Source organism: Myxine glutinosa, chromosome 1 (assembly GCF_964187855.1).
Source record: "Myxine glutinosa chromosome 1, kmMyxGlut1.1, whole genome shotgun sequence".
NCBI lineage: Eukaryota > Metazoa > Chordata > Myxini > Myxiniformes > Myxinidae > Myxine > Myxine glutinosa.
Genome location: NC_136261.1, coordinates 444294747 through 444318411, shown reverse-complemented (window position 1 = coordinate 444318411; position 23665 = coordinate 444294747). Strand labels below are relative to the sequence as shown.

Genomic DNA, 23665 nt, shown 5'->3' with positions numbered 1-23665 from the left:
TGCATTCACGTGATGACGCTAAATTAACTTCGTGACGTCAATACACTGGTGATGAAATGGTGATTTTATCTCTGTGTTTTGATTGGATGGAAGAGATTTCCACAAAGATAAAGATTAAAACCTCCGTGAGAAACAATGAGAACCTGACGTTTCAGGTCAGGTATGAACCCTTCATCGGATCAAAAGAGAGAGTAACACCCAAAAGGTCACCTGGCCATGTTTCCAACGGTGTGATTCGCGATACCTGATGAACGTTCTGTTAATTCCATCCAGGGCTCCACATTCCACCTGTGATCCAATCCAAACCCACCGTCACATTCACGATTAACGCCGGTGCTCTATTCCAGGTAAACACAAAGGGTTTCATCTACCTGGACGGACTTTCTTCACTCAAACATCCCATTCAATGACGCTTTGAAGAAGAAGAATCTATTGCATCTGAGGAGAGTGAAGAGTTCGGGTTAAAGTTCATTTCACATCAAATAAGATAAACAATGAACTTATTAAATTATATAAACTTTATTATAATATAAACATTAATCTCTAATCACATCGTCATGAACAGGTAAATCACATCGTCATGAACAGGTAAATCACATCGTCATGAACAGGTAAATCACATCGTCATGAGCAGGTAAATCACATCGTCATGAACAGGTAAATCACATCGTCATGAACAGGTAAATCACATCGTCATGAACAGGTAAATCACATCGTCATGAACAGGTAAATCACATCGTCATGAACAGGTAAATCACATCGTCATGAACAGGTAAATGATTTGATTGATTTGACCCAAAATAACCGGATCAGTTCGTGATGAAAGTTTGTTTCACTAAATGTACAAAATGAACGGAACCATCATTATCCCAAACCCCAATAGCGGGTCTAACGGGGTCCATGAAGTTCCCCCTGAACACGTGCAGGACCCGCGAGTCCCCGAAACACGTCAACTCTCCCGCCTCGCAATCCAAGAAGAACCCAAACCGTTCATGATCCCCCGGGACGGACAGGGAGTTTCGTTGTTTGTTGTGATGTGCGGAGAATTCGTCATCACATTTCCGTAAACTCCAAGACTCGGGATTCATTCCCAACCCGCTCTTTCCCCCTTTTCTCCCCATGGAGTTTAAACAGATTCCGATTCCGCACGAACTACTCGACCTCACATCGACCTCCCAGTAATGACGACCTGAGGAGAAACAATCACAGGAAACAACTTGTGGATAATAATCAAACCGATCAGGATGTTCCGGGTACTGATTCTCGGTCCTGGTTCGAGTCGCCGTCCTGAGATCCCCGGAGATCTTGATCCGTCGATGTGCAGAGTTTGGGTCCAGACTCGGGCTCCGTCCATCTGCGGACACGACACGGGGTCACGGACATTGTTAGACAAACGGACAAAAACACAAACACATTAATCTCTATCACAAAAAATCTTTTATTACAACAATTGTTTTGTTTATTCACTTCACGATTTAACAACTTTATTTGTTTATTCACTTCACGATTTAACAACTTTATTTGTTTATTCACTTCACGATTTAACAACTTTATTTGTTTATTCACTTCACGATTTAACAACTTTATTTGTTTATTCACTTCACGATTTAACAACTTTATTTGTTTATTCACTTTTCGATTTAACAACTTTATTTATTTCGCAATGAACAACTTACATTATTTATTTATTTATTTCACCGAGAAAAACTTCGAGGGGAGTGGATCGGGAGGGGAGAAGACGAGGGAGGAGATCTGTGAGGGAGGAGATCTGTGAGGGAGGAGATCTGTGAGGGAGATCTGTGAGTGAGGCGAGAGGATGAGGAGGGGACAGAGGTTGAGAGGCGGCAGAGGTTGAGGGGAGAGGGGTCAGAGGTTGAGGGGAGAGGGGTCAGAGGTTGAAGAGGCAGGAGGGGAGGGGAAATGAAAATCTTGCAGGTGTGACACTGTTTAACAGGTCGACACACACATTGATGAGTCACTCTGCACCTGTGAAACACCAGGATGACAGTTTATAGCTCGGTCGGGATTCAAACCCAGGTTAGACACCTCAGAGCGAGTGTGGATACCTCTCAGACATCGTGCTTGTCCTGTTACTTTCATCCTCCATTTGCTTTCCCATTCCGGAGATGTCTCCATGAAGCGGGCCACCGTATCACCATGGAAACCAAGTGGTTTTAGCACTCGACGTTGATTGTTTTACACGTGTATTTATCTCACCTGGAACGAAGTTCAGGTGAGCTTATGCGATGACGCGTCGTCCGTCCGTCTGTAAACACTTGAAACTTCTTCTCCGAAACCGCTGATGGGATTACGACCAAATTTGGCACAAATGATATTTGTTGTGACTAATGTTTGTTCATGGCACTAAAAAAAACTCGCCGTCTAAGGGGTTTACCGGGGGTCAAGTGGATCCAGGTTTAACCCCCAAAATAGGAATTTGCTTTTTCTCAAACTACACAAACGATTTCGATGAAACTTCACCACAACCTTCATCCCCCATGATGTACCTGAGTTTATTCAGGGCAATAAAAAATATCTGCTCCTTTGGGGATCTACGGGGTGGGGGGTGTGAGGTGTTGCCCCGGGGTGGGAGGTGTTGCCCCGGGGTGGGAGGGGTTACCCAGGGTGGGAGGTGTTGCCCCGGGGTGGGAGGGGTTGCCCCGGGGTGGGAGGGGTTTCCCCGCGGTGGGAGGTGTTGCCCCGGGGTGGGAGGGGTTGCCCCGGGGTGGGAAGGGTTGCCGCGGGGTGGGAGGAGTTACCCCGGGGTGGGAGGGGTTGCCTCGGGGTGGGAGGGGTTGCCCCGGGGTGGGAGGTGTTGCCCCGGGGTGGGAGGGGTTACCCCGGGGTGGGAGGTGTTGCCCCGGGGTGGGAGGTGTTGCCCCGGGGTGGGATGTGTTGCCCCGGGGTGGGAGGGGTTGCCCCAGGGTGGGAGGGGTTTCCCCACAGTGGGAGGTGTTGCCCCGGGGTGGGAGGTGTTGTCCCGGGATGGGAGGTGTTGCCCCGGGGTGGGAGGGGTTGCCCCGGGGTGGGATGTGTTGCCCCGGGGTGGGAGGGGTTGCCCCAGGGTGGGAGGGGTTTCCCCGCGGTGGGAGGTGTTGCCCCGGGGTGGGAGGTGTTGCCCCGGGGTGGGGGGTATTGCCCCGGGGTGGGAGGGGTTGCCCCGGGGTGGGAGGTGTTGCCCCGGGGTGGGAGGTGTTGCCCCGGGATGGGAGGTGTTGCCCCGGGGTGGGAGGGGTTGCCCCGGGGTGGGGGGTATTGCCCCAGGGTGGGAGGGGTTGCCCCGGGGTGGGATGTGTTGCCCCGGGGTGGGAGGGGTTGCCCCAGGGTGGGAGGGGTTTCCCCGCGGTGGGAGGTGTTGCCCCGGGGTGGGAGGTGTTGCCCCGGTGTGGGGGGTATTGCCCCGGGGTGGGAGGGGTTGCCTCGGGGTGGGATGAGTTGCCCCGGGGTGGGAGGGGTTGCCTCGAGGTGGGAGGGGTTGCCCCGGGGTGGGAGGGGTTGCCTCGGGGTGGGAGAGGTTGCCCCGGGGTGGGAGGGGTTGCCCCGGGGTGGGAGGGGTTGCCCCGGGGTGGGATGGGTTTGCCCCCAAAATATGTATTTTTTTGTTTTTTTGTTTTATAGTCTTATGATGTTAGTATTATTCTACATACTAACCTGTCTTCGAGCAACCATTGAAATTGGGTTAAAATACCTGTAGTCGGTGTATTATACTGTTTATTTGACCAGGTGAGCACCCCGATGTTTTATGTTGACGAGAATATAAGATCCATCGCTTCGCTGACGGAAATACCAATCTTTGCTGAGATGGTTCATCTATGGGGGAACAAAAAATGGTTTCCTGGAAGATCCTGCTCTCCGTGCAGGTATACCCAATGTCACGTGTTGGCATTTGCAGTTTCGACACGCGTGTCCATGGACCCACACAAAAAAATATTATTATTATTTATTTTTTTTGTATCACAAACATTCCCAGGAGGTACCCGAATCCACCGTAGTTTGATTCATTGAAATCCATTAATCCATTCTCAAGTTATAACATGTCAAACAGACACACAGACAGAGACACAGAGACACAAACAGACAGACAGACATACATGACTCCTTTTATAATATAGATATAAGATAGATGTTTAGCAATCTACTGACAGCTGAGTTTCTCCATTCTGCTTGGAAGAATAAGATGAAGAAGAAGAGGAAGGGGAAGTGCCTGTGATTTGTTTACGCCCTTTCTCCAGAAGAAGAAGAATGATCATGGCTGAGTTTCTCTGTCATGTTTTCCGAGTTTGAAGAAGAAGATTTATCAGAAGCAGATCGTTTCTCTGTGATGTTTTCCGAGTTTGAATAAGAAGTTTCTCGTTGAGTATGAAATGCAAAGCTCGAACCAACATGATGGAAATCCAACACGAGGTCGATGGACGTTATTTTTATACTGGAAGAGTCGACCTGTCGCTTCACTGATGGACCAATTAGTCATCATGTCTCTTTTTGCTAGAAGGGGAAGGAGGAGGGAAGAGGAGGAAGGGGAGAGGGAGGAGGAAGAGAATGGAGGGAAGGAGTGGGAGGAGGAGGGCAGGGGGAAGGGGAGGGAGGAGAAAGGGGAAGAGGAAGAGGGGAGGGAAAGAGGAAAGAGGAGGGGAGAGGGGAAGGGATGTACTGCATAAATTATTTTGGGGGGGGGGGCTTTTACAGGACCCTCGATTTGGGGGAGAAGGAAAGGAGAACAAATTTACCCGTGCAAACAGAGCTTTAACATCAGTGTTGCTCAGGTAAATAGAGAAATTGTAATAACCTCTGCCACCACACATTTACATAGTGTTTATGCCTTCGCACCAGACCCCACACTTCCTCTTGATGCCGAGGGCACATTGCCGATGTTAACCTCCCCCCCCCCCCCATGATGCCGTGGCCACATTGCCGATATCACCTCCCCACCACCCTACTGCCCACACCCACAAGTGATGCCATGGCCACATTGCCAATGTTACCCTCTCCCCTTCATGAAGTTGTATTTGTACCCTGAGTCTGGAGATTGTAACTAAAAAGATGTGGCCGTGGATAAGGAACAATGGCGGACAGACAATGGTGTACATATACACTACTCACAATAAGTTAGGGATATCGGCAGGTTCTTCGGTGTGGTTGGTGTTGTGTATTAATTATGTTGAAAAAAGTTATTGGTCCTAATTCGATGGTTATTAACGTGTGAAAAAACACAGCATTCTTGATTTCAATACCCTAACCCCAACCCCCATAAAAAAATTAACTGACTCCCACAATATCCCTCTCACTCCCACAATATCCCTCTCACTCCCACAATATCCCCTCACTCCCACACAATTTCAATACCATAACCTCAACCCCAATAAAAAAATTAACTCACTCCCACAATATCCCTCTCACTCCCACAATATCCCTCTCACTCCCACAATATCCCTCTCACTCCCACAATATCCCTAACTTATTGAGTAGTGTATGTAGATGTTTCTACTTATGTGGAAGTGACGTCGTATCATGAAAGAAGATCACACAAAAAGGGGGAAAATAAAATAGCACAACAAAGGCGAGGCACCGGGGGGTGGGGCGGGGGGGGGAGGGATGGGGGGGGTTGAGGGGGGGGGCTGCTTCGTTCGTTGATATACGTACTTTTTAGCTCACCTGGAACAAAGTTCAGATGAGCTTATGCGTTGGCGCGGCGTCCGTCCGTCTGTCTGTAAACACTTGAAACTTCTTCTGCAAAACCGCTGATGGGATTTTGACCAAATTTGGCACAAATGATATTTGTTGTGTTGTGACTAAAGTTTGTTCACGACATTAAAAAAACGGGGTCTCAGGGGTCTGCGTGGAGCCATATTTCCCCCCAAAATAGGTATTTGCTTTTTCCCCTGAAACGACAAACACTATTTCGATGAAACTCCACCACAACCTTCACCACACGTGATGTACAAATGTTTGTTCACTGCATTACAAAAGGAGGTATGTGGGAGTGGACCCCAAAATAGGTATGTTTTGTTTGTTTGAAGTCTATTGATTATGTCAGTATGATTCTCCCTGCTGCCCTGTCTTCTGGCAACCATTGTAATTGGTTTAAAATACCTTTAGTCAGTGCAGTATACTGGTTATTCTACCAGGTGAGCGCCAGGTGTATTGCCCATATTTTTACTCTTTAAAGGAAGGAACTAAATAAAATAGACTCAATCTGAGGAGGGAGCAGGGGTGTTCCACCCATTACCAAGCTGCTTGGAGACTGCTCACCAAGCAGCTCAAGCACACAAGCAAGCTTTATTACACAGAAACCGATCTGTTCTGACGCAGGGCATACTGGAATTGAGTGGACAAAATGGGGGGAATTAAGACCCCAAGCTGAGCGACCTGAACCGAGGCTGACCAAAGATAAGCCTGTTAGTGTAAATTATCTTGAAAAGACTCAGTTTTCCTTCATGTAATCCATTGGAGGTGGAGAGGTATGTATGCAAAGTTTGGGGGTGCTACGTTTCATGGTTTTGGAGTTATGGAGGAGACGGACACACACACACACACACACACACACACACACACACACACACACACACACACCTTTTTATTATTATAGATATATTATGATTCCACAATGTTTGTTGATGTAAGATGTTTATGTGAGAGATTGGGAAATATGTTACAAGTTCCTTCAGGATTGTAAATTTTATCTGGGACGAACGAGCAATTTATACCGGATTATGTTTCAGAACGAACCAGGATTTGTCAAGAAAGATCTTGTTCTGATTACATCGTTGGTGAGAAGGGGAGGACGAGAGAAAGAGGGGAATGGGGTAGTGGGGAAGAGAGAGAGAGAGGGGGTGGGGTAGTGGGGAAGAGAGAGAGAGGGGATGGGGAAGTGAGGAAGAGAGAGAGGGGATGGGGTAGTGGGGGAGAGAGAGAGGGGGATGGGGCAGTGTGGAAGAGACAGAGGTGGATGAGGCTGTGGGGGAGAAAGAGGAGGGAGAGAGAGGGGGATGGGGGAGATGAAGGGAGAGAGAGAGAGAGAGGGAAGGGGATGGGGGGTGGGGGATGAGAGAGGAGGGAGGAGAGGGTGTGGATTAAGAAAGGCCTTTAATCAGCAAACACAAGTTTGGACTATCCCCTCTTCCTGGTTGGACATCGTTCAATTAAACAAACCTTGGGTTTTGTGACACTTGACAAGAGGGAAAATCGAGTTGGAAAATAACTAAGTGGAATAGAGTGAAGGAAAATATGAACAGGGAAATAAAACAGAAGAAAAAGGAAAGAATGAAAAGGAGAAAATATGTAATTTTAAATTATCTGTAAATGGAAGGAAGAAGAAGAACCCCCTCCTCGTTTCCCTTCACTTACAAAGTCTTCTCAAGTTGTTCTGATCCAGCTCCACCTTCTCCGGATGCTCCAACGATCCTTCTGTGGAAATGACTAAAGATTAACAAAAATTACAAGATGTGAAATTCTATTGTTTTTTTGTTTATGAAGATTTATTTTATCTTTTAACGAAAAATCTAAACACAACAAACATGGGGGAAGAGACATGGAACCTCCATTTTGTATTAAATAAATTATAATTTTCATCGATTCATGAAGGAAATTTCCCAACATTGTCCTTACACTTCCCTCTCATGTAGTAAAATGGAGTGATCGCCAATTCGTTTTCTCCACAACACAGAATGAATCTTTCCTTCTTCACTGGAATTAAACATCACATGATTCCAGGAACAAGTGAATGATTCAAGAAACATGTGAATGATTCAAGAAACATGTGAATGATTCAAGAAACATGTGAATTATTCAAGGTACATGTGAATGATTCAATGTGCATGTAATTGATTCAAGGTACATGTGAATGATTCAAGGAACATGTGAATTATTCCAGGTACATGTCAATGATTGAAGCAACATGCGAATTATTCAATATGCATGTGAATGATTTTAGGAACATGTGAATGATTTATGTTGATGTGAGATCGTTCTTGGTGAAATTAATCTATTGATCGCTCCGTGATATGTCAGTGCACCTGTGAAAAAATTATAGATTGAAAAATTCCCTTTACCAACTTAGTATTTTTAGCTCACCTGGACTTCAGTGCGGTGAGCTTATGCGATCGAGGATTGTCCATAGGTAAGTGAGGGAGTGAGGGAGTGAGTGAGTGAGTGAGGGAGTGAGTGAGTGAGGGAGTGAGGGAGTGAGTGAGTGAGTGAGTGAGGGATTGAGTATGAAAACACTTCAGTCATTATCGCTTGAACCAAACACTAAGTTTGGACATGAGCTTCATATCTGATGCCGAATGAAGGTGAATTAATCACATCAAAATCTGCGCTCAATAAGGGGAACTACGGGGGTTTGACCACAAAATAGGTATTTGATCTTCTCCGAAACTACACACACAATTTTGAAAAACGTGATCACAACCTTCATCACCCATGATGCACCAAAGTTTGTTCACAACATTAAACATATCATAGTCTGAGAGGGTCCGTGGGGGGTTGAGCGACTGTTGCTCCTGATCCAGGTGAGCTTCAGTACCCGCGGTCCTATTTTATTTTTTAAGTTTCCCTGGATTCACCCATTGGTTGATCGATCCAAAATGGAAATGACTGAATTATTTTGTCCAGCCTTTCATAATGTTCATTGATCAGTTGTTTTTATCATAACAATAAATAAATTATTTGAAGATGGAAGTGAGAACAACTCATTCACCTGACATGTTTCCACGTGACGCATCACTGTGTAATCAGTGTGTGTGTTTCATGTACAACAGCTGGAAATATTGACCAAAGGTTTCTGCATCGTTTGTGATGTTCCGTGAACATTTCACTGAACAGAATTCATTTTAACAACTTTTACACAAACATTCTTCACTTTTACAAACTTTTACAATTACAGTTCATGAGAAGAATAAAACAATGAATGAATGATCAGTAACATCGACTTGGATGTTAAGTTTTGCACAAACACCAAGTTCATGTCCTGATTCTTCACAATCTCAACTAATGACCTCATTCACCTGTAAAATGTTTGTTCTCGGTACAAAATAAGATTTCTCTCCCCCACTGGCCGATCCCCCTCCATCCCGGATCACAACTTTGTGGATTTCATGTTATGAATTTTACAATTGATGAAAAATGATTTAAATTATGTTTGTCTTGTATTTCTGGTCCATAATGTTTCTTTATCATAACGAAATTAACTAGAACGGCACCTGGTAGAGCACATACCTCCACCAGGCTGCACAGTTTATGTTTTGTATCCCCTGAAAGACCGGATCTGGATCCAGACCTGGACCAAAGTCGAATCGGCTTGGTATTGTCACCCAACCAACTCATTCACCAAGTTTTGTCATAACCCATTCACAACTTTTTGAAATATCGTGTGACGCAGGATATCGTTTTTGGCCCCAACTCTCCATGATGTGGAATCAGTTAAAAATTCTGTTCCGGATCTGGATTCGGATGTTCCCCAAATCGGATGAATTCGTCCTCGTCACACAACCAACCTATCCACAAAATTCCGTCCGATTCCATCCACAATTATTTGAGATATCCTGCTTACAGACAAACAAACAAGACAGAGACAGACACATAGACAAGGGTGAAAATACAACCTCCATCCACCTTCAGAGGCAGAGGGAATACGTGGAATGTAAGAAAGTTATTTCCTGGAAATTTATATTTCCGGAGTGGAACATATTTTAGTTCCTCATTCACATCATCACCGATTTTTCCAATCACAATACTTTGATTTCCTGAATCCATGCTGGAATTCCAACCTATAGGAAAGGATAACATTAAAACGACATTTTAGGTGGAACAAACAGCAAAAGCAAATCAAAATGGCCTCCAAATCAAGCTACAGACGGTGTATCCTCCATCGCTCAAATTCATTACTTGAAAAACTTGAGAGTTCATAGATCATGATACTCCACGCAGTGTTCAAGTATTTACTTTGAGGCACTGCCTCCTTGGCCTTGCCCCAACCGCAGTAAAGCACCACCAGCAGTGAGAAAAGCTCTCCAGCAAGAGATGGAGGAAACCACCCACCATTAGCAATGATCCAAGGATGGAGGTCGTTCTCCATGTAGTCGGTCTCCTGCATGAATAAATAGAGTCCATGTGTGCTGGTGCAGCTAAGTTTGCGTACAGCGTGACACCAAACAGGAAGAGGGCGACCACGCGGCCCGGCCCCAGTTGACACCTCCAATGAAACGGCTTGGTCATCACGTTCACCAGGCAGCCACGAAGTGCAGCCGGGCTCTCCATGCCCAATGCTTAACCGCCAATAACCACCATCCAGCTCCACGAATACCGCCAATAATCACCATCCAGCTTCACAAACACCAAGGGTGTGTTCAGTCACCTAGATTCTTGAAGAGCACTCACAAAGTGGTTTCAGCACTCAAGCAAGCACTCCATTCAAAACCATTGATAAGGAACAGCTGGCTCGACAAGCGTTAGCTCGCTGCTTGGTAACTGAACAAACCAAGTGCAGACATGTTGTGTCGTCACGCATGTGCGCGGGGTCGCGACCAAAATAAATCTCTTTGTAGATGTCGACATATATCATGGTTCTTGGAGGTATTATGAAGGTGATTTGTGTTGTAGTGTTCAATTATATAATTAATTCAATTTGAATAAACGTTTAAAGGTGCATAAATAAATTGATTCAGCGTTTTACCGCCGTTATACCCAGTGTCTATTACATCACCCTACCAAACACATTACAGTAGTTCTTCTTGCCTATTGTTTGTGTGATTTATGACGTCCTTAAAAACAGCAGGCTTTTTGTTTGGAATGATTTTCACTTTTGTTTCACTGCCAGGCAGGTAGACAGGATAAAAATATTATCTCGCTCCGCTTTGCATATGTGTGATCGGGACAAAATCAAAACCAAAGTACATGCAAAACGAAAGACTGGTCTTCAGATTTGTGTTCAAAATATCACATTCAATTGAAATAAGTAGTTCCTCGATCATAAACTGATGATGATAAACTGATCAGACAGACGAAAAAGACATTAAGAAATTCCCTAACTCTACTTTTCACTTCACGTGTGCAGGGTAATTAAAACTACTCACAACCAACAGGGCTTTGTCCGTAGCACAATGGAGTAATGCTCTACCACACGGGCTTGCACCTTCACTTCACACCTGTCTCTCCTGGAACAGGTGGAATCTAAAACTATCAATATTATTATCATCTCGCATGACAAGACCAAAGAACAAGACCTGCTGCTCTCGCATTGCAGAGGTTGCTGGACCCTCTGTTATTTCCCATTTACTCCAGTCTTGATCCCTCTGCTCTCTTCGATCTCCGACCATCTCTAATATATCGAGGATGAATCCATTCTTACAGTAACTCCTTCTAATCAAACTCCCCAAATCTCGACTTACTGCAAATATCCAGTCTTTTATCCGATTTGTGGAACTGCTTTTTGGAGATGATTCAATCCAAATTTTCTTTCCAGGGACTTCAAGTACCTGTTACACCACCAAATGGTGTCATCTCCGTCACTAACTTGTGAACTGCCCTTGTGAACCCTACCTCTCCCAAGCCTCATGGCTTCAGGTGAGGATATTTCCTCCACTCCCATCTTTAGCTTTCTCCTGTTCATTGGTAACCTTGCTTGTTGCATCTACCTGTTGTGTACACCTTTTTGCCCTCTGTAACCTCCATCTTTCTGAGTCATGATTTGGTGCAAAAAAACATTCCCATTTGTTCCTTTTCTATAATTTTATCTTCCTGTTTCTCTTCCATTTTTGTGTTCCCTTATTATTTTTTTGATGAAATGTCCAGTTTGTGTCACTCACTCTCTATCTTCTCCAGGAAGTTCTTATTGAGCGTGATGAGCCCGTCCAAATTCTTCTCCTCCTTCGAGAAGTCCAGAACTGGGAGCGGTGTCCTCTCCACGGATTTAAAGTCTGACATGGTCTCGAGCCTTGGAATAAAAAGGTAAAACATCAGTTTAAGATATTCGTGGAGAGAGTATTGTTAAAATAATACATTTTTAAAACAAATCAAAACACGTCATCTGTAAAAGAATGGTTAATAATAAAAAATAGAAAAGAGATCGAGTAAATATTTGTATTGATCTGTATTTTTATTCAGACAGGGCCGTGCCCGTGCTGATGCGTTTGTTGATCGTGTTTGGAATGGAAGCCCAGATGTTGGTCCGCACTTCTCGACGCTGGAGCGGAAGATCCAGGTAGTTCAACCGCCTCCAAGAGTGGGAATAAATAGTTACACCCCCCACAGAAAGAGGGCACTCATCCACACGCGGCAACAGAACCATCAATCATATTTCCTATCTGCTATTCTCTTCAATGCGCGATCGCTCAATAAGATCGATGATCTCGAAATAATGATACATTGATACAATGACAATTTTGAGATGTTCACCTTAAAGTTGTTACGTAAAGGTGGTTCTCTTTCGACAAACCTGCTACAGCTTGTGAGCTATCTGGATACCACCAATTCTATCACAATCGTGAAAATCACGTCGTTGGGGGGAGGGGGTTGGGGGGTTGGACTATACGTACACGATGACATGCACGCGAGCGAAGTCTTCAATGATCGTATACCTGCTCACCGTGAGGGTTTATGGGTCAAGCTGAAATTATCTATCCGTGTACCACTACCCAAGGACATATTCGTTTGCGTGGTTTTCTCACCCCCTCGATACCAGCATCAGGATGAACTTGGCAATCATCCCTTTGATATGGTAGGGTATGAGCCAATGGTGTTGGTCGTTATCAGTCTGAGGGGGCATAGCTAATTGTTATTTCTAGCAAGGCGAGTGTCGCTAGAGATGGAAAATGTGTGATAGCAGTGTGTGGCTCTTTGCCTTCTTTGTATTAACACCCCATACACAACCCTACTCCTAAGGTTGCCAGTATCCAGCTTTTTCACCCAAAATGTATCGTTATTGGCATTCTCATTGGCATGCATGCCGATACAGGATATGACACAGTCAGCACATTTGCAGACAAAGGGAAACTCGGTGCACTCCAAATCATCAGCACCAACAATGAGATACAAAACACCTTCGCCTAATTAGGCAAGGAATAGGATCCTAGTGATGACCTCCTAGATATGTTGAAGAAATCCGTGCCTCCGGTATGGAGCCAAATCTGGTGCAACAAAAGTAAATAACCTGAGATATCACCTATTCTGTACCAAAAAGGCGAGATCTAGAATCACCAACTGCCACCTTGCAAAGATTGGTCACGCAAGCATTCACTTTGGGCCAACTATCAAGCTGCCGTCTGGAAGAGGAGTCTGTAGAAGAACCAAGAGGTACCTTGTCCCATCAGGAGAAGCAGATGCTGGAAGACGCAAGATGGACATGTACAGCTGGTAGTAGACTCTATGGATGGACAACCGGCACCTAAAGTTGTGTGGGAGCTATTTATACGTGTCCCAAAAGCTGCAAGATTCCTAAGTGTGTAAGCATGGCCAGTGGCCGCAAGTGCACAGACATGTGCATACTCAGTCCCTGTGAAAATCGGTGAACATCTGTCGATAGTGATGACAGTTCTGCTGAAGATGAGCCAGATGACGATGAGGACGATGACTTCTGACCCATTCCTTAAAGTATGTCTCGATCAATTTGCATGACCATGCTCAACACATAATATATGAATATTTAATTTTTTTATTTTTGTATAAAAGATCGAGGCTTGTGTAAGAGCTAACATTAATGACAAAAAACAAACGGACACATAAAACATATAATATTAATAAAGGGAGCAGGTGACAAGATGGGGAGAGAGAGGGAAGCACACAAGCACAGCATCAGTAGAGAACAGGGACATCGGGAGATCTGTGGGAGGGGGCAGGGGTAGAGGAGGAGGGGTGGGAGAGGTACAAAACACATGGACACTGCTAGGATTTCCAGGAAATAAGTCGGTAATTCAAAAAAGTGGATCTGGGGTGAATTCTATATTTATAGTTTGATAAATTGACATGACCATGCTCCACACATAATATATGATTTATAGTTTGATCAATTGACAGGACCATGCTCCACACATCTTACTATAACTCACCAAATGTCCGTCCGTCCGTCCGTTCGAAGGTACCGCAAAAAGGGCTCAACCGATCACAACGATATTTTGGGTGGGTATTCCTGGGGCACCTGGGAGTAAAATAGGCTATATTGTTTTTCCAATTTTTCCAAATTTTCCAGTTTTTCTAAACACGGTGGAATAATATTTACCGATATGAACAGTGATGTGGCTTTTGTTGAAATTCTACGAATACTGTTTATTCTATGTACCAGGAGAGAGTAGATCGACTCCTGACGAACTCTTCCTATATAAACGTGCGGCTCCGATGTAACACGGCAGCGCGTGCAAAGCGACTGAGAAACAGGTGCAGCGGCCGCTTCTGTGTTACAGATTCGGCGCGCACTCTTCACACATAAACGTGCGACTGAGAAAGACGTGTAGCGGTCGCTTCCATGTTACAGATTCGGCGCACACTCTTCACACATAAACGTGCGACTGAGAAAGACGTGTAGCGGTCACTTCCATTTTGCAGAATTCAATCTTTTTTCAAAATGGGCGCCATGTACTGTTTAGATTTTGATGATTTGCATGTGATATGATTCAACGGATGTTTATATGAATCGTTTAAAACAAAAAAAAGCCTTCAATTTCTGATATTTTGCCTTTTCATTTGGACCTCCCAATTGAAGCCCCACCCATAGGGCGGGTAATATTGCTAGTAATATATTGTAGGAGTTCGTTATGTCACAATTAGGTAACCGCCACAATATGATATATAGTTTGATAAATTGCCATGACCATGCTCCACACATAATAGAAGATTTATAGTTTGATCAATTGACATGTCCATGCTCCACACATAATATATGATTTATAGTTTGTTCAATTGAGATGACCATGCTCCACAAATAATATATGATTTATAGTTTGATCAATTCACATGACCATTCCCCACACATAATATATGATTAATAGTTTGATCGATTCACATGACCATGCCCCACACATAATATATTGTTGCGGATCCGGGGGATGGCACTCCCGTTAGCAAGGGGGGGTTAATCCCCTTGTCCTGTTAAGCTGGCCGTCCGACCGGTCCTGGTACCTGTAACGCTCTTCTGTGCGGTGGGATTGATCAGGGTTATTGGTCCAGGATTTATCCCGAATACCTTTATTAATCCCGCCGCAGAACAGGGAGACAAGTACCGCTCGAATCATGGACGAGATGGAGTTTGCCGAGCGGTTTAGCAATCCGGAATCCAAGCCGTTATCAAAGGACTAAACCCGATTATAAAGCGGTTCGGCCAAAATCGTGCCACAGGTACTCAATTGAAAGAAAAGACTAAAGCGATCGGATGAGAGGAAGCCAAAGAACCAACAAGGGTAAAGGAAGAACACAGGTTTATTTCTATCTACAAGAGGAAACGAAAGAAGGGCATTTATACAAGAAATGGAAGGAGCAGGACACAGAGCAATTCGTAAACAGGCTTACTTATACCCACAGGACAATACAGACAGACTCACACGAATAGGGAATTGCAGGCAGGAATGACTGGGAGGATTGAGAAAGGCAAACGGTCCACAGAGTTGGCGGCAGGGAGGTCCGGGGATCGCGGCACGACGTCGAGGTCCCGCTTGAACGCCCTCGCCCTTGGTTCAGTGGCGAAAACCCGGTCGTCAGTGCTGGTTGGTATTGCCGCTCTCTTGGCGATCCTAGCGCACCGACTCTTGCACCCCAACGATGCTCGTGTTCACAAAGCTGCTCGGTGCTCCTCTCTCAAGAACCTCCTCCCACGTCTCTCGTGGGGGCGTCGCGCCAAGGGTTTTTATTACCACGCCCTTGGAACCCTCTCGAACTCACCAGGCGTTTCTTGCCACGCCCTATCAAGCCATGCCCACTGAGCCCTGGTTGGTTGTTAAGGGCTCTCTGGCTCCACCTTTGGTGACGAGATGGTGCCATGCCCGTGCTCTAGCGGCTCCTCCCCCCTTCTCTCCATTCTTGGCCTCGTGCATAATGGAGTCTTGGTCCGAAAACAACAGCCCAATGCAACGGTGGCGAATGCCGCTCCACTGTTACTGGCACTTTAAGGAGACGATTGGGGATATTGAAAGGGGACCTATCTTAGATTATTCATGCAACGTAGAGTCAACTATTGGAAACACAGCCTTACCTGGAACAAATAATAATGATATAACTATAGAGGGATCCTAAAGTGTCCTACGTGTTGTACATGGACTAACTAAGGTGCAATCTTTAATTAACAGCCAATTAAGGGGACATGTACACAGGGGTCATTTATAAGGGAATTTACTACTAAATTTACATGTAAAGGTTCTAAAAACCGTAACAATATGATTTATAGTTTGATCAATTCACATGACCATGCTCCACACATAATATATTGTTGCTGATCTCGAGCCCGTCGATGTACAGAGGGGGGTTAAACCCTTTTCCCTCATTGGCCTTCTAGTCCACGAGGCCGTGACCCACTTTATACTTATGGGGCAGATTGCAGAGCATTTCCCGCCGCCACCCCCGTCGCGAGCATGTGGAAGGGTATCGGGTCGAATCCACACGTACCTTCGGTACACACGCTGCCACGACGATGGGTGCTGGAACTCACACAAGCCAAGCTATTCGGATATGCCAAGCGGTTTGCTTGTCATGTGACTCGTGCCGTTGATTCTTATTGAACCCGATTGAGCGGTCTTATTCGTACATTGCGAAGCCAATGGTGGAAAATGACATGAACAACCAAATGGAAGGAAGAACACAGGTTTATTATACAATTTGCAATGGCCAAAGGAAAGAGACACAGAGCAGACACTTAATCTGTCTTATCTTAACTTCCCCAGAGAAGGGTCCACTCACTCATGCGGGGAAAAGAAGGAAGGAAAAGTACGCGCTCCAGGCACGTCCCTGGTGCCGTTCGCTCCGGTCAGCTTGCTGGCGTGTCCCCTCAAGAGGTCCGCGGCACGTGCAGGGAGCCCAGGCAGGAAGGTCGTCGGCGTAGTTGGCCCCGGGAGAGACCGTACTCGCAAGCGCGATTAACCGGCAGCAGAGCACAGGGCAGGGAGAGTTCGTGTTATTTATTGATCACACCTCACTACGACAGAACGAGCCTAGCATGGAAGAGATCATTCGGGGGGCAGCGGGCAAGAGCGAGACCGTTCACAGAGAGAGTTCGTTGACAGCGAGAGCCCTAGCAATATCGACACACCAAGCCCACTCTCCTCCTCGTTCACTGTGACTGAAGCTCTGACTGGGACTCTGGAGCACTCTCGCTGGGACTCCATAGACTGGCTCACTCCTCACCAGAGTCTTACCCGAATGTCCAAAACTCCTCCCCTGGCCGTCGTAGTTAGCTACTCCCCTTGAGCTTCTATTGGCTGCTTGCCGTTTACTGGCCACTCCCCTGCAGCTCCTCTGGCAGGCTTGCTAGACTTGTTCTAGGCCCTAGCACATGGCATTCTAGCCAAATTGAGGCCTACACTGACTGGCCTGCTCAACGCATACTAACACAAGAAAGGACAATGCTTACATTTAATAGGAAATAACTAAACTAAGCGAGGCTACATGTTATGGTGCAACTACCTACGAGGGGGGTTATCCTTTATTCCCACAACCGCAACACTATGATTTGGTCAATTGCGATGACCATGTTCCACACATAATATATGATTTACAGTTTAATTAATTGCGATGACCATTCCCCACACATAATATATGATTTATAGTTTGATCAATTCACATGACCATGCTCCACACATAATATATGATTTATAGTTTGATCAATTCACATGACCATGCCCCACACATAATATATGATTTATAGTTTGATAAATTCACATGACCATGCTCCATGCTCCACACATAATATATGATTTATAGTTTGATCAATTCACATGACCATGCCCCACACATAATATATGATTTATAGTTTGATCAATTGTCATGACCATGCTCCACACATAATATATGATTTATAGTTTGATCAATTGACAAGACCATGCTCCACAAATAATATAGGATTTATAGTTTGATCAATTCACATGATCATGCCCCACACATAATAAATGATTTATAGTTTAATCAATTGACATGACCATGCTCTACACATAATAAATGATTTATAGTTTAATCAATTGACATGACCATTGACCATGCTCTACACATAATATATGATTTATAGTTTGTTCAATTCACATGACCATGCTCTACACATAATATATGATTTATAGTTTGATCAATTCACATGACCATGCCCCACACATAATATATGATTTATAGTTTGTTCAATTCACATGACCATGCCCCACACATAATATATGATTTATAGTTTGATCAATTCACATGACCATGCTCTACACATAATATATGATTTATAGTTTGATCAATTCACATGACCATGCTCTACACATAATATATGATTTATAGTTTGATCAATTCACATGACCATGCCCAACACATAATATATGATTTATAGTTTGATCAATTGTCATGACCATGCCCCACACATAATATATGATTTATAGTTTGATCAATTGACATGACCATGCTCCACACATAATATATGATTTATAGTTTGATCAATTGACATGACCATGCTCCACACATAATATATGATTTATGGTTTGATCAATTGACAAGACCATGCTCCACTCATAATATATGATTTATAGTTTGATCAATTGTCATGACCATGCTCCACACATAATATATGATTTATAGTTTGATCAATTGACAAGACCATGCTCCACACATAATATATGATTTATAGTTTGATCAATTATCATGACCATGCTCCACACATAATATATGATTTATAGTTTGATCAATTGACAAGACCATGCTCCACACATAATATATGATTTATAGTTTGATCAATTGACAAGACCATGCTCCACAAATAATATATGATTTATAGTTTGATCAATTGACAAGACCATGCTCCACACATAATATATGATTTATAGTTTGATCAATTGACAAGACCATGCCCCACACATAATATATGATTTATAGTTTGATCAATTGTCATGACCATGCTCCACACATAATATATGATTTATAGTTTGATCAATTGTCATGACCATGCTCCACACATAATATATGATTTATTGTTTGATCAATTGTCATGACCATGCTCCACACATAATATATGATTTATAGTTTGATCAATTGTCAAGACCATGCTCCACAAATAATATAGGATTTATAGTTTGTTCAATTGATAAGACCATGCTCCACACATAATATATGATTTTTAGTTTGATCAATTGTCATGACCATGCTCCACACATAATATATGATTTATAGTTTGATCAATTGTCAAGACCATGCTCCACAAATAATATAGGATTTATAGTTTGTTCAATTGATAAGACCATGCTCCACAAATAATATAGGATTTATAGTTTGATCAATTGACCAGACCATGCTCCACAAATAATATAGGATTTATAGTTTGATCAATTGATAAGACCATGCTCCATTGCTCCACACATAATAAATGATTTATTGTTTGATTTCACAAGAAGATATGTGACTTGCATACCTTGGCTTGTGTCTTGTCATATATTGTGTTGAACAGATATATTACTGTACAAACAGATAAAAGTACTGAAAACAGGATAAACATCACTTTTACATGTACAGTGCATTCAGAAAGTATTCAGACCCCTTCACTTTTTTCACATTTTGTCATGTTGCAGCCTTATGCTGCAATCGTTTGAATTCATTTTTTCCCTCATCAATCTACACTCAATACCCCATGATGACAAAGAGAAAACGGGATTTATGAACTTTTGCAAATTTATTAAAAGGAAAAAACTGAAATATCACATTGACATAAGTATTCAGACCTTTAACTCAGTACTTAATTGAAGCACCTTTGGCAGCGATTGCAGCCTCGAGTCTTCTTGGGTATGACGCGACAAGATTTGCACACCTGGATTTGTGGATTTTCTGCCATTCTTCTCTGCAGATCCTCTCAAGCTCTGTCAGGTTGGATGGGGACCGTTGGTGGACAGCCATTTTCAGGTCTCTCCAGAGATTTTCGATTGGGTTCAAGTCAGGGCTCTGGCTGGGCCACTCGAGGACCTTCACGGAGTTGTCCCTAAGCCACTCCTGCGTTGTCTTGGCTGTGTGCTTAGGGTCATTGTCCTGTTGGAAGGTGAACTGTTGGCCCAGTCTGCTGTCCTGAGCGCTCTGTTTCAGGTTTTCATGAAGGATATTTCTTTACTTTGCTCCGTTCATTGTTCCCTCAACCCTGACCAGTCCCCCAGTCCCTGCTTCTGAATAACACCCCCACAGCATGATGCTGCCACCACCTGCTTCACCATTGGGATTGTATTGGGTAGGTGATGAGCCGTGCCTGGTTTCCTCCAGACATGACGCTTAGAACCGAGGCCAAGCAGTTCAATCTTGGTTTTATCAGACCACAGAATCTTGTTTCTCACGGTCTGAGAGTACTTGAGGTGCTTTTTTGCAAACTCCAAGCGGGCTTTCATGTGTCTTTCACTGAGGAGAGGCTTCGGTCTGGCCACTCTGCCATAAAGCCCAGATCAGTGGAGTGTTGCAGTGATGGTTGTCCTTCTGGAAGTTTCTCCCATCTCCACAAAGGATCTCTGGAGCTCAGCCAGAGTGACCATCGGGTTCTTGGTCACCTCTCTTACCAAGGCCCTTCTCCCCCGATTGCTCAGTTTGGCCGGGCGGACAGCTCGAGGAAGAGTCCTAGTTGTTCCAAACTTCTTCCATTTAAGAATTATGGAGGCCACTGTGCTCTTGGGAACCTTCATTGCAGCAGAGATTTTTGTAGGCTTCCCCAGATCTGTGCCTCGACACATTCCTGTCTCTGAGCTATGCAGGCAGTTCCTTTGACCTCATGGCTTGGTTTTTGCTCTGATATGCCTTGTCAGCTGAGACCTTATATAGACAGGTCTGTGCCTTTCCAAATCATGTCCAATCAATTGAATTTACCACAGATGGACTCCTATCAAGGTGTAGAAACATCTCAAAGATGATCAAGAGAAATGGGAGGCACCTGGGCTAAATTTCAAGTGTCATAGCAAAGGGTCTGAATACTTATGTCAATGTGATATTTCAGTTTTTTCTTTTTAATAATTTTGCAAAACTTTCTAAAATCCTGTTTGCTCTTTGTTGTTATGGGGTATTGAGTGTAGATTGATGAGGGAAAAAATGAATTTAAACGATTACAGCATAAGGCTGCAACATTACAAAATGTGAAAAAAGTGAAGGGGTCTGAATACTTTCTGAATGCACTGTACATATATAAACATACAATCGATGCTCCTGCAAGAAATAGCGTAAATGGAGTATGTATCCACTGTATGACTTGAAATGTATGTTTCATCCAAAAGGAGTTTTGTATTATTTATCTTTTGCAAAATGATTCCCTGGCACAAATTAATAAAATAATCAGCATGATAAATGTGTGTGTGGATATACACAAATTGATTAAATCATTTTCTAGAAATATCCTGGTCACAGCACCAGTGTAGCATCATATTGAAGTTATAATTACGCCCTTTTTGTACCACATAACAAACTAGTCCAAAGAGTCATTGGGTTACCAAACTTTTAATAATTTTCAAACAACATTGCCAAGCTTGTCGCATTCCAATTTCAGTCACAAAATTGACGAGAATCGTAATTTGAGGGTCAGTGTATGCAAGGGGAGCCCATACAGTGCCAATAGAAAGTCTACATCCCCTTTCACAATTTTCACCATTTGTTGCCTTATAGCCTGGAATTAAATTTTATTAAACCCGCCTTTTTCCACCTTAATTTACACATCGTAACCCACAACTTCCGAGTGAAAAAAATTCGACAATTTCAGAAAAATAATAAAAAATGCAAAATTAGATTATTTCAGGTGGATAAGTGTCCACCCCCCTTATAATATATATTGTAAATAAGCTCAAGTGTAACCAATCACCTTCAAAATCACACATCAAGTTGATTGGCTTCCACCTGTGTTAAATTGTCGTGATTCTGATTATTTCAGAATAAAATCAGAGCTGTTCCTGTAGGTTTCCTCTGTTGAGCAGTGCATTTAACAGCAAAGACTCAACCACGAGCACCAATGAGCTTTAAGAAGACCTCCGGGATAAAGTTGTGGAAAGGCACAGATCAGGAGATGGGTATAAAATGATTTCAAAGGCCTTGAATATCCCTTGGAAAACAGTCAAGACAATCATTAAGAAATGGAAGGTGTATGGTACCACCAAGACCCTGCCCATATCAGTCCATCCCTCCAAACTGGATGACTAAGCAATGAGGAGACTCTTCAGAGAGGCCGCCAAGAGGCCAATGACAACTTTGAAAGAGCTACAGGCCTTTATGGCAAAGACTGGTCACTGTGTGCATGTGACAACAATATCCCAAGCACTCCACAAGTCTAGCCTGTATGGTAGGGTGGCAAAAAGGAAGCCATAACTCAAAAAAGCCCACCTTGAGTCCCATTTGAGGTATGCAAAAACCCTCTCTGGAGATTCTGAAGCCGTGTGGGAAAAAGTTTTGTGGTCTTACGAAACCAGGATGGAACCTTTTGACCCAAATGCAAAACTTTACGTTTGGTGCAAACCCAACACAGCACAGCACATCACCCAAAGAACACCATCCCAACTGTGAAGCATGGTGGTGGCAGCATCATGTTATGGGGATGTTTCTCATCAACAGGGACTGGGGCACTTGTCAGAATAGAAGGGAAAAATGGTTGGAACAAAATACAGAAAAATCTTCAAGGAAAACCTGTTGCCCTCTGCAATAAAGCTGAAATTGGGATGGAAGTTCACCTTTCACCATGACAACGACCCGAAACATACAGCCAAAGCTACACTGGTGTGGCCAAGGAACAAAAAGATAAATGTCCTTGAGTGGCCCAGTCAGAGCCCCGACCTAAATCCAATCAGAAATCTGTGTCATGACTTGAAGATTGCTGTCCATCAACGCTCCCCACGCACCTTGACTGAGCTCGACCTGTTTTGTACAGAAGAATGGTGGAAATATTGCCCAATAAAGGTGTGCAAAGTTGGTAGAGACCTATCCCAACAGACTCACAACTGCAATTGCGGTGAAAGGTGCTTCCACCAAGTATTAACTCGGGGGGCGGACACTTATCCAACCAAGATATTCTAGTTTTGTATTTTCAATTAATTTGCTGAAATTTGTAGAATTTGGTTTTCACTTTCAAGTTGTTGGTTACGATGTGTAAATAAAGGTGGAAAAGGTCTGATTTAATGCAATTTCATTCGAGGCTATGAGGCAACAAATAGTGAAAAATTTGAAAGGAGGTGTAGACTTTCTTTCGGCACTGTACTTGTCAACTTATGTCAAATAAGATTGCAAGTTGTATCAAAATGTTGGGAAAGAGCTCCTGCGCCAAATTATTGATGAATGATTGTGTTTGCAAAGAAGAAAATAATTGGGTGCATTGTGTCTTTGAATAATTATTAAATGTAAAACTATATGATTGAAAAAAAACTTCATTTTAAGTGGCTTTGGGCCCTTATTTCTATCACATTTGAAAGTTATTGTGTGGCATTATATATATCACTGGTGCACAATTTTTATACCATTGTATGAGGAATTTAATATTCTTGCAAACGACATTTTGGTGAAACAAAGCTTTGGTGAAAAT

The 23665-nt window shown here is 43.6% G+C and overlaps 1 protein-coding gene across 3 annotated transcripts; it reads right to left on the bottom strand.

Annotated features, from left to right (window-relative positions):
• Positions 1-500: 500 nt before the first annotated feature.
• On the bottom strand, positions 501-18148 carry LOC144889678 (tripartite motif-containing protein 14-like). 3 transcript variants are annotated; one of them, XM_078770861.1, is made up of 5 exons: positions 14040-16034; positions 11802-11929; positions 7345-7416; positions 773-1354; positions 501-611 (listed from the first exon to the last, which is right to left on the bottom strand). In XM_078770861.1, the coding sequence occupies exons 2-4, from the start codon at positions 11917-11919 to the stop codon at positions 810-812; spliced, it is 735 nt and encodes a 244-aa protein (XP_078626987.1). In that variant the 5' UTR covers positions 11920-11929; positions 14040-16034; the 3' UTR covers positions 501-611; positions 773-809. The 3 variants fall into 3 exon arrangements, with proteins under 3 accessions (XP_078626987.1, XP_078626986.1, XP_078626988.1); XM_078770860.1 differs by lacking the exon at positions 14040-16034 and adding an exon at positions 16873-18148 and having other exon boundaries at positions 501-1354; XM_078770862.1 differs by having other exon boundaries at positions 501-1354; positions 7345-7404; positions 14040-16019.
• Between the last annotated feature and the right edge of the window lie 5517 nt (positions 18149-23665).